Genomic DNA, 18,915 nt, shown 5'->3' on the forward strand with positions numbered 1-18,915 from the left:
TCTAAGAGAGGCCAGGAAAGGACATTGCTCACACCAGGAATGGAGAGATAGGGCCAAGAAAGGTGGGGTTGGAGGGAGCACAAGTGCCCCTCACAATGCCATGTGGTAGAGCCATTGCTATGTATTCACCTAACCTTGTATCCTTGCTCTTAGAAACATAGCCTCAGTCATCTCGCTGCTTCTCTCATGGTCAGATGGAACACTGAGATCAAATTCTCACCAGAAAACTGAGAGCATGTGGCTTGCTGGTCTAGCTAATAAAACCCTTCTGTGTTTAACCCTCTATTCTAACTTTCTGTTCCACGGTTGAAAATGGCAGTGACAAATGATGGAAGGATCTCGAGTCCCTGAATGTCTGGGCAAAGCTGAGCCTCACCCCGCAGCTCCAGCTCGGGCTGCTGGACAGTGACAGGAGGGAAAACGAATGAAAAGGTGTTAGTTATCGTGAGGCTTCTTGGTGGTTGTGCTGAGAGTGGTTTCCTTTCTTTTATAAAACTGCAACTAACCCTTGATGACTAATCAGTTCTGTTATCCAAAAAATAAACTACTTCATCATAGGCTAGCATTGGTGAGTTTTACTTAGTGGGTAAGACAGAAACTAGTGCAATTTTCATGAAGGGTGATTTTGTAATTTATATCAACAGCCTTTCTAACATTTATTGGGTTGACCAAAAAGTTTGTTTGGTTTTAAAATCCAAATGAACTTTTTGGTCAACCCAATATATTCTTTTTTTTTTTAAACTTTACAATATTGTATTGGTTTTGCCATACATCAATATGAATTCGCCACAGGTGTACACGTGTTCCCCATCCTGAACCCCCCTCCCACCTCTCTCCCCGTACCATCCCTCTGGGTCATCCCAGTGCACCAGCCCCAAGCATCCTGTATCCTGCATCAAACCTGGACTGGCGATTCGTTTCTTATATGATATTATACATGTTTCAATTCCATTCTCCCAAATCATCCCACCCTCTCCCTCTCCCACAGAGTCCAAAAGACTGTTCTATACATCTGTGTCTCTTTTGCTGTCTTGCATACAGGGTTATCGTTACCATCTTTCTAAATTCCATATATATGCCTTAGTATACTGTAACTAACTTAGTATAAGTTAGTATAGTATACTGTAACTAATTGGCTGTTTGGTCAACCCAATATATTCTTTAACTCAATAATTCAGCTTCTGGTCAGGAAATAATCAGAACTATCCATACAGGTATATACAAGAATGCTTATTATATATTGCAATAATGCCTATTACAACATTGTTTCAGCATTTAAAAGGAAATAATCTAAATGTCTAACAAAAGGGAGCCAGTTAAATGAAGTATAATAAAGCCTCAGGACTGTCATGTAATTCATATTTTTTAAAGAATATTTTATCACATAGAGAAATGACCTGGATACATGTAATGTTATTTAAGAGAAACATAATAGTATCACAGGTATTATAAACATAGATTAAAAATTGTAAGAATATTCTATATGTACATAGAAATTAAAATAAGATTTCATTTCATAGCGAAATATGCCAACTGTTATCAGAAAATATCTCCAATTATTAGAATTTTAGATGACTTGTATATTTTTCCTACTTTTCTGCAATTTTAGGTTACTTGCTATAAACATGTGTTGCTCTTATAACTTGAGAATTCTTTTCCTGAAATATAAAAGCCCTAATCAAGCTTTAGTTGATCCTGACAAATTTTTAATTTAGGGCAGGAGATACATACATACATACATATATATATATATATATATATATATATATATATATATATATATTTATTTTCAAGTCAAAGAAGTGAGAAAATCTTCCCCATCTTTTTTTGTGCCAGTGTTGAGCTGATTGGCCCAGTGTTATTTTATGCTGAGGCCAGAGCTGAGCAGTGCCATAACCTGCTGGTTGAAGGGGCTGAAATGCCTACTGGGGGCGCTACTCTGATGAAAGTGAGGCATCATCGTCTAACGCAGTTTTCAGCCATGGCTGCACAAAAGAATCCCCCAGACGCTAACTCCCTGGGCCGGGGCAGGGCCCTGGCATCTGGGTGTTTTTACAGGGTCACCAGGTTATTCCAGTGCATAGTAGGGTTGACAGCCACTGTTCCAACAGCATGGTCCTGAAACGTGAAATCAGTCCTGAATATTCATTGGAAGGACTGATGCTGAAGCTGAAACTCCAATACTTTGGCCACCTGATGCGAAGAACTGACTCACTGGAAAAGACCCTGATGCTGGGAAAGATTGAAGGCAGGAGGAGAAGGGGACGACAGAGGATGAGTGCAGGGAGCCAGTGAGAGGACCTCCACCCATGGCAAAGGTCATGAGGAAGGAGGCTCGACATAGGCAAAGGCGGGATCGAGCCTCAGGAGTCCCCCTGGAAATTCTCGAGCATCTACCCCCATAACTAGAGCCTGCCTACTTTACTACTTTGTGCTCTCACCTATACCTCTGACTTTACAGGGGGCTGTCCCCCACCACCTCTTTCGGAGAAGGAGTTAACTTAGAGCTCCAGTTAATAAAAACTCCTGGGCGTGACAAGAGTGTTTTAACCTACAAACTCCTCTGAAGGTTCTCTAGCCTGCCTGACAGGCTTGTCCGGCCACATGTGATTGCTCACAGCCTCCCAACCATGAGAGGCACGAGATGCTTTAAACCGTCTAAAAACAGGTTCCCTAGAAAAGTTAGAAAACCATTAGTATAAGTATAGTGGGCTGATTAGAAATTGTATTGGTGAAGGGTTTTTCATTTGTTGAGCCAATGTTTGTTGCTAAGACTCCACATCCCCTGACCTTACACACATTAATGAATATATAGAAGAAATAAGTATTAACCTTTGATATAAATCACATTAGACCTTAGGCTAAGTAAATTCTTTCCTTAACTAAAACCCACTACACCCTCACCCTATACGAATGTAACTTTATTTGGGTGGCATCTGTTTTAAGAATAATCACCCCTGGAGAAATAAGTGTTGACTGACCACTGTCACAAGGAGAGGGTCATAAATTGTCAGCAGGCCCCCCTGGCCAGAAGATGATGTAACACCCCTAAGACCTCTGTATACATTTGTATGAAGCACCTGACTTTAATAAAAGTCAGGACTGCTGTCCCTGCGTGACTTTTGTATAACATCTCAGTGTATAAAAACAGACTCTGGAAAATAAAGAATTGGGATCAGTTCCTCGAAAGACTGATCTCCCCATGTCTCTCTCCCTCTCATACTCTGGCTGAGTCTCCATCTGGAGCGCGAAGCCCACCATGCTTACTAATTATGCCTGGGCTTCTAAGATCCGACCGGGGAGGCCTCAGTGTCTCCTCTCCTTTGGGAGAATGGAAGGACACCTGCGGCCTATGTAAGTGGTACAAGCTTCTTGTCCTGAAGTTTTATTGGTTTCCCACGTAAACCAAGCTACTCAGCCTCTTTTCTCCACTGAATTTTCCTGCTGAGCTATCCTCATTCTATTACTCTTTATATCTCTAATTAATATCTAGTTGAAGCTATTGTATCCTGATCCTCCCCGAAGCCATCTCCCCTTCGATACCCTGGATCAGCCGGGGCTGGACCCCGGCAGATGAGATGGTTGGATGGCATCACCAACTCAATGGACGTGAGTTTGAGTAAACTCTGGCAGTTGGTGATGGACAGGGAGGCCTGGTGTGCTGCAGTCCATGGGGTTGTAAAGAGTCAGACATGATTGAGGAACTGAACTGAACTGAAACCTGGGCTGGAAAAACTAGGGCCAAGCCTGTTTCTTTGGCAATCAGTTGTGTCATCTTAAGTTAGTTGCTCAGCCTTTCAAATTCCAATTTCCTTCTCTGGAAGCCCAAAGGTCTCTATCTATTTGATCTGCCTCCCAAGGGCATTTGATACATTTTAGAAAGGACTCCATGTGTGTGGCCGCTAACCCTAGCTGGGGATGCTTTGCATTTGGGCTCCTGGGTTCATGATGGAAGCACCCTACCAGACACTGCGAAGATGGGGCCACAGGGTGGCTCCTGGGGTCCTGGGCTGAGCTCTGAACCCAGTCCCAATCCCCAGTGGCACCTTAAGCAGGTTTGCGGGGCACTTCCTAGAGGAAGATCCCAGGAAAACCAATCCTTGGCCCTGGCTCTGACACCATATGCCTAGAAAAATGGGCAACTTCCTTTGTCTCAGTTTCTACATCCAAAAAACACTATAACATGTATTGCAAAGATTAGGTGAAATAGGAAATGTGGGGTCCTGATAATGATAGAATATGGAATAAAACCAGAAATAGCAATGACAATGACAACCACATTGAGTAAATTGGCATTGATTTTATGTGTGGATCTGCTAAGTGATTTCATATATTATCTCATGTTTATCTCCCCCATTTTACATATGGGGAAACTGAACTGAAGCTGTGTAGCAAGCCCTCAAAGGTCATGTGTTAAATAGTGGGAAAGCTTCCATGTGAACTGTGGCTGCACCACAGGCTCCTGTTATTTATTTGAAATATTTTAACAAGAGTAGCATTTGAAATGGAAAACTGTGGGCATCAAATTTTCATAAGATACCAGAGTATTTGTGTGTGTGTATCTTTACATGTGGGGTGTGATGAGCAGAACACGGGGTTGGAGTTAGCTGGAGCTAAGCTTACCTTCCAGTTTTGATACCTACTGGCTGTATAATTTGGGACAAGCTACTTAACCTCTCAGGGATGTTTCCTCATCCTTAAAACAGAAAACACAATATTGCTTTTATAAAATCGATTGTAGAGATGTGAGACACCGTTTGGAACAGGAAGAGCTAACACAGATTGCACTTCTTGTGTGCCAGCTACTGTTCTAAAGCTCTATATGTACATCAAATCACTTAATTCTGATAAAAACCTTATGAGGTAGATAATACTATTAATAAAATGCATGTTTTATAGACTGGGAAATTGAGGCACAGAGAAGTTAAACAACTTGCTCAAGATTACACAGCCAGTAAGTGGTGGAGCATTTTTAACCACCAAGCTGTGAACCCTGCTGCACACACTTAGCATGCTGAAAAATAGCTAACAAGACTTAGCTACCATTATTATGCACAGCAGTGATTTTCAAACTACTGTTGTAAGTTAGCAGGACCCTTTCATTGAAAATGATCTTAATGGAAATGTGCCTATATATAATACAGTGAAGGTGGAGCTGCTTTGCTTGAAGTAAAGATGAAATCTCCTCCCTCACCTCCAGCCCCTGGTATAGCAGCCCTACATTACTTCTGGGGAAGCTGAGGTTCTGAAGAAACCAGTCTGAAAACCACCAATGCCAACTTTTCGATTCTTTTGTGTCTGTACCCTACATCCCATTTGTGGTCTTGCCCTACCCCAAGCCCAGGAAGTCAGCAGGCAGAAAACCAAAGACCAGAATATTTCCCAGGTCTCCTCTCATACTCCTGTTTTTCTCCCACACTCGTGGTGGCCGTGGCCATGCCTGACCAGCTGGGACATAACGGGCAGCTGCTAGGAGAGCTGGACGCAAGGCTCACCGGTTTTATCTGAGTTGCAGAGGATGGTTTCCTTCTCAGCTCTCACGCCAGGGCTGGGGCCATGCTTCATCCACATGGTGATGGTGAACTGGTCGGTCAGGTTCTTGGGCACAACTCCATCAGGGATCTTGGCACCCTGCCTGCCATCGAACTTGAAGATCATTTCACTGCTATCCACCAGCAGTCCTATGGTCCAGTTGGTGGCAGCACTGGGGGATGGCAAGAGGTCAATGATGCCAGAGGAGGCTCCTACAGGGGGCGGGGACAGAAAGAACAAAGGGTCATTCCTCCCAGGCCGGGTGTCCTCATGTTCTGTTTTCTGCTCTCAGGGCCACAGTGAACTAATATGCGTACTCACCCAGAGCTAAGAGCTCTGTCCTGAGCTGGGTGACTTGGGGAAAGAAGGGTTAAATGTCATTCTTGCCCAAGTTGCCCATGGCGGCTTGGGGAGGCATCGGTAACTTACAGACAAAAGTATTGCATGTGGGAAAACAGTGCAATTAACCATTATACAAGAAAAAAAGTGCTGAAGGAATTTAGAGAAACGAGATTACCCTGGGGGCTTCGAAAAGCAGGCAAGGTTCCTGGAGAAGGCCAGGGCTTGATTCCAACCGATGGATTCATTCACGCACTTATCCATGCATTAACCTGTCAGCCATTTATCGAGCACCCAGCAGATGCCAAGACCCCTCCTAGGTGCTGGCAAAGTAAAAGTGAATCAGCGCAGTCCTTGATCTGGAGGAGCTTGGTCCCCACAAATTGATGGACCCCTGGGGTGCAGTGAGACCAGGGCTGTGATGGGGAAAGTTCTAGGTCCTGACCTGGAAGAGCTCTGTCCCCACAAATTGATGGATATCTGGAATGCAGTGAGACCAGGGTTGTGATAGAGGACACACAGCCTGATTCCAAGAGGAGTGTGAATCACTCTGCACTCATCATACTTTTTTCCAATCATTTGTTTAGGCCAAATGGTACAGTGGTTGAGAACACGGGTTCTGAAGTTGGCAGAACTTAAATCTGACGCCTGGTGGTGGCCTGACTTTCTAGCCTCGTGACTGTGAGCAGAGACTTCACTTTTCTGATCCTCCACCCCCTTCTCTGCCACCAGCCCTCCCAGGTGTTGTGGGGACTGGATGAGAGACTGCATCCTGGCTTGGACAGTGTGCTTGGCGCACCATGAATGGAGCTCACTCTACATTAGCTGTAACTCTGCCGTTATTATTAGAGTTGCTATGATTTTTGCTACCACTATGATTCTAGGCTAAGGATAACCCAAGGCAGTGGGAGTGCCATAGGCAGATTTGTGTTTTAGAATAATTACACCAACAGCTTTGTGGAGGGAGGGGCTGAGTGAGCCAGAGGAGCTGACCCAGAAAGTAGGATGGCACAGCCAGGAGGGTAACTGGGCTGCCTTGGCCTTTTCACTGAAGCTCAGGTGGTGCCAGCAGTGCTCTTGGCATCCTTATGCTCTGTAGAGGAGCAGAGCTCAGCTACTCAGGGGATGAGGAAGGGGGAGGGCTTCCTAATTCCAGGGAACAAGAACCAGGGAGTCCAAGGTATGCCAAGGGCAGGGGACCAGGTGTGTGGGGCTCCTTCCTGGCACAGTACCAACCAGGTGGTCATAAATGGGTTTAATGGACAGTGGTGCCATTTGTCAGGGATCGCTGGACTTCTGAATTCTGTGTATCAGAGACTCATCTCACCTGGGGACTGCCACCACAAACATCCCCTAGAGTTGAAATGACCCTTGAAAATTCCTCAGAAAGGTGCAATATTAGAAACTAATGTACTTTGAAAATGTTTCACCCAGCCACTTTTCCCTGTAGCCTTGGAACAGATACCTATTGGTTTGCAATTGAAGGTTGGCTGCGTGAAACATTTGTATCCTTAGAGCCAGCTGCTCTGCTTAGCTGGTGAGAAGCTCACCCTGGGAAAGGCCTCCGGGGAACTGCAGTGTCTGAGATGTAGGGGGTGGAGATTCTGGTCTCTTAATTCACAATCACCCTGTAGCTATGCTTATCAAGGGGAAATGTGGGCAGCGTTGACTGCATTATTAACAAGCATGTTTCTTAGGGATTTTGCGTGGTCGCATGCCTGACACATAGTAGGTGCTCCATTAATGTTTATAACTGCCTTTTCTTCTGTAAAGTACCTCTGTGAGATGCTTCTGGCCCCTACCCAAAACCCACCGAGCTTATTCACCCAGCCTCTAGTCCACACCCCACATCTCTCATCAATATTTAGAGGCTAAGACTTGGTGATCACAATGCAAGGGGACCAGGGTTCAATCCCTGGTCAGGGGACTAGATCCCATATACCACAACTAAACTTGCATGGCACAACTAAGACCCAGCCAAGTAAATAAATACTAAAAAAGAAATTTTACTTGTTCTCATCCATACTCCTAGAGTCTTATTTGATGTCCATTTTACTTATCCGATAAGCTAGTTCACACTAACATTTTAATGACTAGCAAAGCCTTCAGCGCTATGAACCTCCCTAGGTATTTGAAAGAAAGAAATCTACCAAGGTAGTGGTAGGTAAAAATTTGGGGGTAGTTGGAGGGTGGGACATATGTGGTTTTTGGAATAAGTTCATTTTCCTAGAATCTCCCAGAATAATGCCACCTGGTAACAGCTTCTCTGTCTCATAAGTGAGTTGGTTCGGACACCAGGATTTGTCCAGGATAACAGCTGGTGACTAGGGCTCACAATGAATGTGTGTCGTTCTTGAAATTTCAGGTGGCCAGGGAGATGCAGGCTGACCATGCAGGGCTCCTGACCTCTAGCTCAAGCCAGTGCCCCCCAGCACAATCTGGCAGGGCCCAATACAGGGATGTGTGTTCGGCCGTTACCAAGGTCAGCTTTGCCACCACACAGAGCCAGAGACTTGCACACCAGGGAACCAGGATGACATTGACATGGCTTAAAACTCCACTTCTTGAGCTTCCCTTTTGATCGAGGACCTTGCTTTTGTTAAGGAGCCAATGTTCCTGCAGAATTCACTAGTCATTTAGATTACTGAAGGAGCTGATTGCTAATTTTCCCCAAAGCAAGGTTGGATAGAGGGAGGGAGGTTTAGAGCAAGGATGAGGTGGAGGGTGATGGAGAGAAAACAGAAAGAGAAGGTTAGGAGGAACAACTGGTTACATGTCATTTTATGTATGTGTATTTAGGGAACTTTACTTTTCATAGTTACAGACCTTTATTATTACTTTTTTTGACATTGATTTACAATGTTATGTTAGTTTCTGCTGTACAGCAAAATGATTCAGTTATCCATGTGTATATATTATTTTTTATATTCTTTTCCATGGTTTATCACAAGATATTTAATGTAGTTCCCTGCGCCACACAGTAGGATCTTGCTTATCCATTCTATATGTATAGTTTATTTCTGCTAAACCCAGACGCCCACTCTATCCCTTCTCTACACCCTCTGCTCCTTGGCAAGTGCAAGTCTGTTTTCTATGTCTGGGAGTCTGTTTCTATTTTGTAGATAAGTTTCTTTGTGTTAGGTTCCACATATAAGTGATATCATCTGATATTTGTCCTTCTCTGTCTGACTTACTTTACTTAGTGTGACAATCTCTAGGTCGATCCATGTTCCCGCAAATGGCTATAGTGCTGTTAAGAGTATAGGGGTGCATGTATCTTTTGAATTATACTTTCAACAGACATTTATTCTCATTTCCCTTGGAACATTTTATTGGGCACTGAGTGGGTCTAGACTTAAGTACGTCACTGCTTTTTCTTAGTTATTCATCTAAGTGGTGGACATTATTATGATTCCAGTTTACAGGAAGAAATCCGAGGCTCAGCAAGCCCAGGATCACAGCCAGCGAGTGAGTGGACTTGTCATCAGAACTTGCCAGCTCCAAAGCCCACACTCCCCACCGCACCACCTCAATCAACCTGGAGGAAGATCTTATCATCTCCTGCACATTCAAAACAAAATGGAAGTATAGTGATTTACAATATTGTGTTAGTTTCAGGTGTATAGCAAAGTGATTTGGTTACACATATATATGTATGTATCTATACACTTTTTTCGATTTTTCTCCATTTTAGTTTATTACAAGATAGTGAATATAGCTCCCTTTGCTATACTGTAAAACCCTGCTGTTATCTATTTTATATATGGTAGTGTACATCTGTTAATTTCATTTTTCCCAATTATCTGCTCCCAACCTCCTGTACATTTACAGACATGGAAACTGAGGCCCAGAAAGGAGAAATGACTTGAGCAGGATCACACAGCCACACAGCTAGTTGGAGGCAGGCCCAGCTATCAGACACCTGGTGATATTCTTTCTACCATACAGCACAGTGTCCTGCCAAGCTCAGCCCAGAGCCCAGGACCCATCTCCCTGTACAGGTGGCTGTCCACAGAACGGCATGTGCCCTGGCAAGGCCACCGATGTCATCCTTGATGAGGGAAATAGCATGTCACTCTGCCCAGCCCACAGATGTTGCCTCCAGGAAAGCATGACACTGTGTTTCACTAGATGGTGCAGACTTCCACAGACTTAACTGATTATATTTCATTTTTCTAGGGGCTTCTCAGATGGCTCAGTGGTAAGGAATCCACCTGCCAATGCAAGAGGCTTGGGTTTGATCCCTGTGTCAGGAAGATCCCCTGGAGGTGGACATGGCAACCCATTCCAGTATCCTTCCTGGAGACTCCACGGACAGTGTCTAGTGGGCTATAGTCCATGGGACTGCAGAGTCAGACATGACCTAGTGACTGAGCAACAATTTCATTTTCTGGTGCACTTAAATAAAATGAGAGGGATTTCCTTTCTCCTAAAGTTCTCTCTCCTCTCCCCAAGGTATCCCATGGAAAGCAGTGGGTAAACAGGATGCATAACTTGCAAAGATAGTGTGGCATTGTCTGCATGTCAGGGTGTATTTAAGATGCAAAAGTCCCTGGGACCCACTGGGCTACTGAGAGCTCATACTAGTCTGGTGCACAGAAACTGTGGCCTGAGTGTAAGGGGCTTGTAACCAGAAATGAAGTCTGCTTTGAGGTCTCTGAACCCTATCAAGGTGGAGAAGCCTTGCCGAGCCAGCAAGTAGATAAAGACGGGTGAGTTAGGCAGATTTCAGGACACACAGTGGAGTGAGAGCCCACAAGGGGCCTGGGGGCAGGGGTCACCATCTGGGTCTTTTCTTTTTTAATATTTACTTATTTATTTGGCTGTACTGGGTCTTAGTTCTGGCACATGGGGTCTTTAGTTGTGGCACATGGGATCTAGTTCCCTGACCAGGAATCGAAGCAAGAACCCCTGCAATGGGAGCAGGGAGTCTTAGCCACTGGACCACCAGGGAAGTCCCTGGACCTCTTAACTGTAGGGTTTGTGTGCTGTTCTGGATGGCCTTGGTGAAGGCAGAGTGCCCTCAGCATTTCAAGTGGGCCTGCGGCCATGGTGACAGACGTGGAGCCTTAGTCATGCCTCCTTATGGTCCACAATGGGATGCAGAAAGGGATGGGAGAAGTGGAAGATCTCAGGGGAGAGGAACCATTGTAATCAAGGACACAGGCCTCATTTTGTAGCACCTTCCATGATGAGCAGCATCAACTCCATATTATTTCATTACATGCTTATATTATGTCTTAGTTATGCCAGGCACTGTGGTGGGAATACAGCAATGAACCATGCAGCAATGGGCCCTACCTCTAGAGACCCAATGGAAAGTCTTTTATTTTTGGTGGGTGGAATAGTTCATTGGTAGAAACCCACTTCAGTACTCTTGCCTGGAAAATCCCATGGATGGAAGAGCCTGGAAGGCTGCAGTCCATGGGGTTGCTGAGGGTCAGACACGACTGAGCAACTTCACTTTCACTTTTCGCTTTCATGCATTGGAGAAGGAAATGGCAACCCACTCCAGTGTTCTTGCCTGGAGAATCCCAGGGACGGGGGAGCCTGGTGGGCTGCCATCTATGGGGTCGCACAGAGTCGGACACGACTGAAGTGACTTAGCAGCAGCAGCAGAGAGTCTTGGGGGAAGCCAGGGAGGCCCTCTTGACAAAGGCCATACTTGAACTGCATGAACTGCATGATGGTAGAAAGCATTCTTCTGTTCTTAACATGCTTCAATGACCCACTGATCACACTTGGCTGTGTGTGTGTCACTTGCTCTGACCAAGAAAATGTGAATGCAAATGACATGTGTCACTTTAGGGCAGAAAATTTATGAGCCAGTCCAAGGTTCACCACATATATTTTTTACATCTGCCATATTCTAGATAGAGATACATCAACAATATTCTAGATAGAGACTATTCTGTTAGCCTGGATCGTGGTGGGAAACCAACATGGAACAGAGTGACAGTCAACCCAAGAAGGACATGTGATAGGAATGGAAATTAACTTTGTTATTTTAAGCCTATAGACTTTAAGCCTATAGACTTTGGCATCATTTGTTACCACAGCCTAACTTGCCCTGTCCTGACTGATAATGTGCATAAATGACTGACATCAGTGGCTACCATAACCACTTTTCTATCTGCATACCTTCTGCATGGAGGTGGAGGACTTCTTGATGTCCTTTCCAAAGCTCACAGCCTGTTGATCCTACCATCAGATGGACTAAGTTTTTTACATGACTGTCTTCACCTTGAACTATTAAGTGGTCTTATTAACTTCTAGATAACCTCATGAATGAAAGCATTTGGACACTGAACAAATATTTGCTGAATTAAAAATAAGCAAATGAGGACTTCCCTGGTGGTCTAGTAGTTAAGAATCTGCCTGTCAGTGTAGGGCACATGGGTTTGATCCCAGGTCTGGGAAGATCACACTGCTGCGGGTCAACTAAGCCCGTGTGCTACAACCACTGAAGCCCGCATACTCTAGAGCCTGTGCTCTGCAACAAGAGAAGCCACCACAAATGAGACGCCCATGAACTGCAACTAAACAGTAGCCCCTACTTGTCACAACTATAGAAAGCCTATGCAGCAAAAAAGATACAGTGCAGTCAAAATAAGTAAGTAAATTAAATAAGCAAGAAAGCTGAACTTTCCTTTAAAAAAATGAATGAATGAATGAATAGATTCTCTATGAAAATCTCCTGTGCTCACAAGTGTATGAATTCTGAGAACAGCTCACTGTCTGATGATATGAGCTGGTCTGATGGATCCATTTCTTGATTTAACAGCAGGCTCTCACACTGCAGCCTTTCCTTCAACAGGACATGTCCTCAGAGCTCTTGACTGCACACCAGAGCAGCTGACCCCGAGTGTCATATGGGGAGATGCTGGACAGATGCCAGGAGCCTGTGGTTTCAGGAAGGAGCAGTCCTGGCCTCAGGGCTCCAAGAGACGTGTGTGTCACAAACTGCTTTGCTGCTTATTGTAATATGCAGTGACTCAGGGCCATGGAAGCAGGCCTTTTCTTAGGCTTGGGCTAACGTCAAATTGAATTTGGTCAGGAAGCCTCACTGGGGCCTCATCGTACATTTCATTCTCAAGGCAGTTGTATGACACTTCACCTTGGGAAAACCTGGGACTGAGATGGCAGAGTTCTTATCTTGACTTTCTGAATCCAGAGGAAGTTATAAGCAGCTTGTCCAGCTTCCCCGAGGCCTGGCTTCACATACAGGAAGGTCACTGGGGGACCGTGTTAGGCTAAATTTGTTCCTGCAAGTGGAAAGGGACACAGGCGCAGGAGCTTGTATCATGTTTTACAAAGTCTCAGCGTGCAAACCTCAGGCAGCAATATGGCTTATGTCTGGTGCTCCCTTGGAAACAAAGAGGCTTTTTTCTGGTGCTTTTGCACCTGCCAGGTACTTCCTGACAGTGGCTCTGCCTGGCTGCTGTCTGATGGCTCCTTATTCAGGGATGCCATCACTGCTCCTTGTGAATGATGCTGCAGAAAGAGGAAGCAGGTGGGCACTGATCAGACCTCTCTCAGAGTGGGAGACAGCCTTGCCTGGGCTACTGCACAAGGACAGTGTCACAGAAGCAATGCCAGAATTTAAAAGCACCCGGGAGCCCTCCAGCACTGCTTCTGATAGCAGAGATGGCAGGCAAATATTGACTTAAGGAAAGGGTTTGGAATGGTAAAGGAGAGAGAGGTTCTAGCAGGAAAAAAAAAAAATCATGAACAAAGGCATAGGGATGGGAATGAGCTGGGGATGGTGACAAATGGAATACTCTGGCCCAGAAGAGGCAGCACACTGGGAAGAAATGGGCTCTAACAATGGACCAGTGGGATGGTGGCAGGTCCTCGGGAGCTCGGGAGGGTGGGGAGTCATTCTAGAGTTGGGCACCCACACCTGGCTGTTTCACAGATATTTGTCATCACTGTCCCCTAAATCCACCCTTGCCTGGAATTTCTAGTTCTGGTTGGTGGCACTCTCATCCAGTTAGATGCTCACATTAGAATCTTCTAAGATTCCTTGTTTTTCACTGCTTGTAAAGGGCATTTTTACAAGAGCTGTTTGGAATACTTAGGTTGTGCTGTTTTCCCCAATCTCCTGCACTATTCTAGAAAAACCTGCCTTCCCATGGGCCCTCCTTTGAGCCTGGCAACATGATAAATGGGGCACTGTGCTACCCAAGCAGGGCATACTGCACATCCAGTTCTCAATCAATGGTTGACCCTTACCGATTTTGCCTCCTAAACCTGTCTTAGGTTCATCCCTACTGCCACTCCCCCAGTTCAGAAATCATTATCTCTTGCTTAGACTATGGCCATAACATCCTAATTGGTCTCCCTGTTACTATCCAAAGTCAATGAAGATATGTAGAATGAAACTGGGGCTTAAAGTGTCAATGAAGATATGTAGAATGAACACTGGGGCTTAAAGTGTCACGGTAGCCCTCTGGCTGGGAAACCCTGCCAGCAGCTTGTTGACAAGCCAGGGAAAATGCAAAGAAGCTTGTCTTCAGAACCTAAGGAGTCCCACTTAAGTCAGGAATCACAACCCAGGCTCCGCTTTAGAAGAGATCTGGTCTACCTTTCCCTCACAGTCTGGAGAGAGCGTGGGGCCCAAGGAAGCAGACCTAACATGGATGGGCATGTGTCTCACTCATTTGCTTCTATCTTTTCTCCTCTGTAGATTCAAGAGGCAGATTCCTGATCTGGAGGCAGGAATGGACCCCCCCCAACAGGCTTACTCGGGGTTCCCAGAAGTGCACACCAGGAAGTGTAAGTGAGGACTATACAGTCCATGGAACTCTCCAGGCCAGAATACTGGAGTGGGTAGCCTATCCCTTCTCCAGGGGATCTTCCCAATCCAGGGATCGAACCCAGGTCTCCCACATGGCAGGCAGATTCTTTCCAGCTGAGCTTGACAAAGGTCTCTCCCAGTACTAGATAAGCTTGCATCTCAGGGTAAAGTGCTTTCCTGTCTGATTGAACCTGCCTTCCTGCCAGGTGAGGCTGGCAGCCCAGAGGAGTGAGCTATATTAACAACCAGATGCAATTTTGCTCTAAAGTTTCTTCCCTTGAAAAATCCTCTCCTTCTCTCCATCTCCTGTTCTCCCCCCAGCAACATTCAGAATCAAATCACCTGTGCGTGCCCTTGGGCTCATCTGATCTTTAACAAGTTGACTCCATCATCTCCTAACCTGGAGGAGTTGAGGAAATGACTGTAACCTGCGGTGGCGTGGGGTTGAGCTGACTTATAATTCAGGTGCACAGGGAGCAAGATGGGATATTCATTCGAAATGAGATGTTGGCGGAGACGGCTTCTCTGTGCGTGGAGTAAAGAGCACCGGAGGCAGCTTTCTCAGTACTGCGGGCTGCTGATGGGCATTTTTACAAGAGCTGTTTGGAATACTTAGGCTGTGCTGTTTTCCCCAATCTCCTGCATCATTCTAGAAAAACCTGCCTTCCCATGGGCCCTCCTTCCAGCCTGGCAACATGATAAATGGGGCACTGTGCTACCCAAGCAGGGCATACTGCACATCCAGTTCTCAAATTGTCACTTGGTCCTTGGGCAAGAGCTGCGTGCATGAAGCTGTGAGTGTGTGCCTGTGTATGTACCTGTGTTTTCATTGTGTGATGTGTGTACCTGTGTGTTGTGGATGTATGTACCTCTGTGTGCGCGTGTGTGTACTTGTGTGCACTGTGCATCTAAGTGTGCATGTGTGTGTGCCTGTGCCTACTTTGTGTGCCCGTGTGCATCTGTGTGTGAATGTGTGTGTCCTTCTGTGCATGTGTGTACCTTGTGTGCATGTGTGCACTTTGTGTGCCTGTGTGTACCTTGTGTGCACCTTGTGTGTGTGTGCACATAAGTGTGTGTGCATGTGTGTGTCAGTGGTGAGGGAGGAAAACTTTTGCAAAGACAGCAGTGGAGGGGCCCCCAGTGGAGGGGTGCAGGCTGTGTTCAGGAAGGCACATCTTCCGTCGGTGATGGAGTTACCCCCAAGTACAGGCCCCGTCTTAAGACTAAGCTCTTTCTGAGCTGCCCACAGTCCGGCTGGAGAGGCTGTGTGAGGGCCTGAATAGTCTCGGAGAGAACAAGAAAGAAATGAAATATACATGGTGGGGAGGAAAGAGGCCCATCAACACACCCACGGTCTGGTTTACCAAGCACATGGGACCGTTCCCGCCGTACTGTGTCTTATTCTGCACTTGACTTGAGAGATTTACATTCCAGCTCCAGAGGCCTGGCCCAGCGTCACAGATCCAGAGCCAAAGAGCCCTTCCCTCCCATAGACCTACTTTCAAAGCCTGCCTCTGTCACTCCCTGTGTGACCTTAAACATAATTTTTCCTCTCTGGGCGTCTAATTGTCCATGTTTAAAACTGGATGAATGAGACCCTCCTCAGTGTGAATTAGGGTAGGGCATGTGAAGCACACTGGAGAAGAGAATGGCAACCCACTCCAGATTTCTTACCTGGAGAATCACATGGACAGAGGAGCCTGGTGGGCTATAGTCCATAGGGTCGCAAAGAGTCGGACAAGACTGGATGACTAACACACACACGCGTGAGGTGCACACAGCAGGTGCTCAATAAAGCTAAGCTTCCTCGGGTAGAACCTGCATCACCCTGGCTCCCAGTTCCGGCCTGCTTCCTTCTTGGGGCACCATGTCTCAGCACACTGACAGCCGGCCCTCTGTCCCCTACACTTGGATCCTTCACATTCCCCATCTTTCCTCCCAGCCTAGCTCTTCTCCAGCGTGGCCATCCAGGCCTGGCTTCATCAGCATGTGACCTGAACAGTCACACGGGGCCCCCAGCTTGGTTTCATGCTTTGCTGTTTCTGCCTTAAAATTCTTCATAATTTTGGAACAAAGGTCAAGCACTTTCATTTGCAGTAAGCCCTCGTGTGCCATAGCTGGTTCCGGAGGAGGAGACCCGCCTCTCCCTGAGAGGCTGGCACCACCCTTCACACTGGCCCCTGGGAAGGCACTTCTCTGAAATCAACACAGTACAAGGGAACCGTGTTCCTTCAGGTCCCAACTAGGTGCTCTTCCACTCCTGGTGCTGTGTCTACATGTGTGTGCCTGTGTGTGTACACAGGAACATAATGTCCCTATGTTATTGATGAAGAATAGAGGCTTTGTCGCAGCACTTGCCCACAGCCTTAGAGTTGGTACATGGTGGGGTCTGATCAGGTGTGGTTGGTGCTGAAAGCTGAGCTTTCCAACCCTTTAACCCAGGGGTCCCCAACCTCTGGGATCTAGTGCCTGATGATCGGGGGTGGGGCTGATGTAATAATAATAGAATAAAGTGCACAGTTAATGTAATGCGCTTGAATCCTCCTGAAACCAACCCCACCTCTGGTCCGTGGAAAAATTGTCTTCCATGAATCTAAAAAGGCATGATACAAATGAAGTTACTGACAAAACAGGAAGAGGTTCACAGCCTTAAAGAACAAACTTATGGTTGCCAGGGGGGAAGAAAGGGGAAAAGGGATAGTTAGAGAGTTTGGGATGGATATGTACACACTGCTGTATTTACAATGGATAACCAAGAAGGCCTACTGTATAGCACAGGGAACTCTGCTCAATGTTACGTGGCAGCCAGGATGGGCGGGGAGTTTGGAGGAGAAGGGATATGTGTATGTGTATGGTTGAGTCCCTTTGCTGTCCACCAGAAACTATCAAACATTGCTTGTTAATCAGCTGTGTGTAGTTGCTTTAGTCGTGTCTGAATCTTTGCAACCCTGTGGACCATAGCCCACCAGGCTTCTGTCCATGGGATTTTCCAGGCAAGAATACTGGAGTGACTTGCCACACCCTCCTCCAGGGGATCTTTCTGACCCAAACACCAAACCCCCATCGCTTAGGTATCCTGCATTGGCAGGTGGGTTCTTTACCACTAGCACCACCTGGAAAGCCTGTTAATTGGCTATGCCCCAATACAAAAGTGGAGAAGGCAATGGCACCCCACTCCAGTACTCTTGCCTGGAAAATCCCATGGACGGAGGAGCCTGGTAGGCTGCAGTCCATGAGGTCACTAAGAGTTGAACATGACTGAGCGACTTCACTTTCACTTTTCACTTTCATGCACTGGAGAAGGAAATGGCAACCCACTCCAGTGCTCTTGCCTGGAGAATCCCAGGGATGAGGGAGCCTGGTAGGCTGTTGTCTATGGGGTTGGACAGAGTCAGACATGACTGAAGCGACAGCAGCAGCAATACAAAATTAAAAACTTAAAAAAACTGTCTTTCATGAAACCGGTCCCTAGTGCCAAAAGGTTGGGCATTGCTGATTTAACCATAATAAGTAAACTTAATATTCATCCAGGGGTCACATGTACCAGTGCAGTGGGGAGCGGCTGATTCTTTCATAATATAGTAAGATACGCTTTGTATATATTGTTTAAAACAATGAATTAAAAAATAACCCCCAAACAGGGAAGCCTACCACATAATTTCTGAAGGGACTTCTCAGAGTAGGTCTCCCGGTCACAGCCCTTCCCAATGTAGTTGGTCTGCAGCTCCGTGGTGATCTGGATGGAGGACACGGCCCCATCGCACGTCTCCAGGTGGATGCTGGGGAACAGGGGCATGCTCCCTGAGCCAGGCTGGTACTCAATCCTCTTGGTCCAGTCTGAGTAAACAAGGAAAGAGTGACCGTCAGTCAGGTGCAGACAGTTCTGCTGTAACATGTGCTTTGAAAATGTACATTTGTTCCAACACAATTGGTACCTTTGGAGAAGGAAATGGCAACCTATTTCGGTCTTCTTGCGTGGAGAATCCCATGGACAAAGGATAGGCCTAGCAGGCTATAGTCCATGGGTTCGCAAGAGTCGGGCAGACTTAGCGACTAAACCACCACAATCGATATATTAGGAAATGATTCGAGGATAACGGGGATTTCACATTTGCTTATGCAAGATTTTGTCCCCAAGAAACACTAGATGAATTCAGAAATCCACGACTGGCTGAGCTAAGCCACATAGGAAGGCACAAAACAGGCCCACGTACAGACCTCAAAACATCTACCAGCTACTCCAC

General features: G+C 46.2%; 1 protein-coding gene across 2 annotated transcripts in view; it reads right to left on the bottom strand.

The window, feature by feature from the left end:
- CLSTN2 (calsyntenin 2) overlaps positions 1-18,915 on the bottom strand; it is a 742,362-nt gene that overhangs the window by 113,502 nt on the left and 609,945 nt on the right. For both annotated transcript variants that reach the window (XM_070375497.1, XM_070375500.1), the window contains exons 6-7: positions 18,323-18,508; positions 5,496-5,744 (exon numbers count right to left, since the gene is read on the bottom strand). In XM_070375497.1, the coding sequence (XP_070231598.1) occupies positions 5,496-5,744; positions 18,323-18,508 (435 nt within the window). The remainder of the gene's footprint in view (positions 1-5,495; positions 5,745-18,322; positions 18,509-18,915) is intronic.

This window comes from Bos mutus, chromosome 1 (genome assembly GCF_027580195.1).
Source record: "Bos mutus isolate GX-2022 chromosome 1, NWIPB_WYAK_1.1, whole genome shotgun sequence".
NCBI classification, from domain to species: Eukaryota; Metazoa; Chordata; class Mammalia; order Artiodactyla; family Bovidae; genus Bos; species Bos mutus.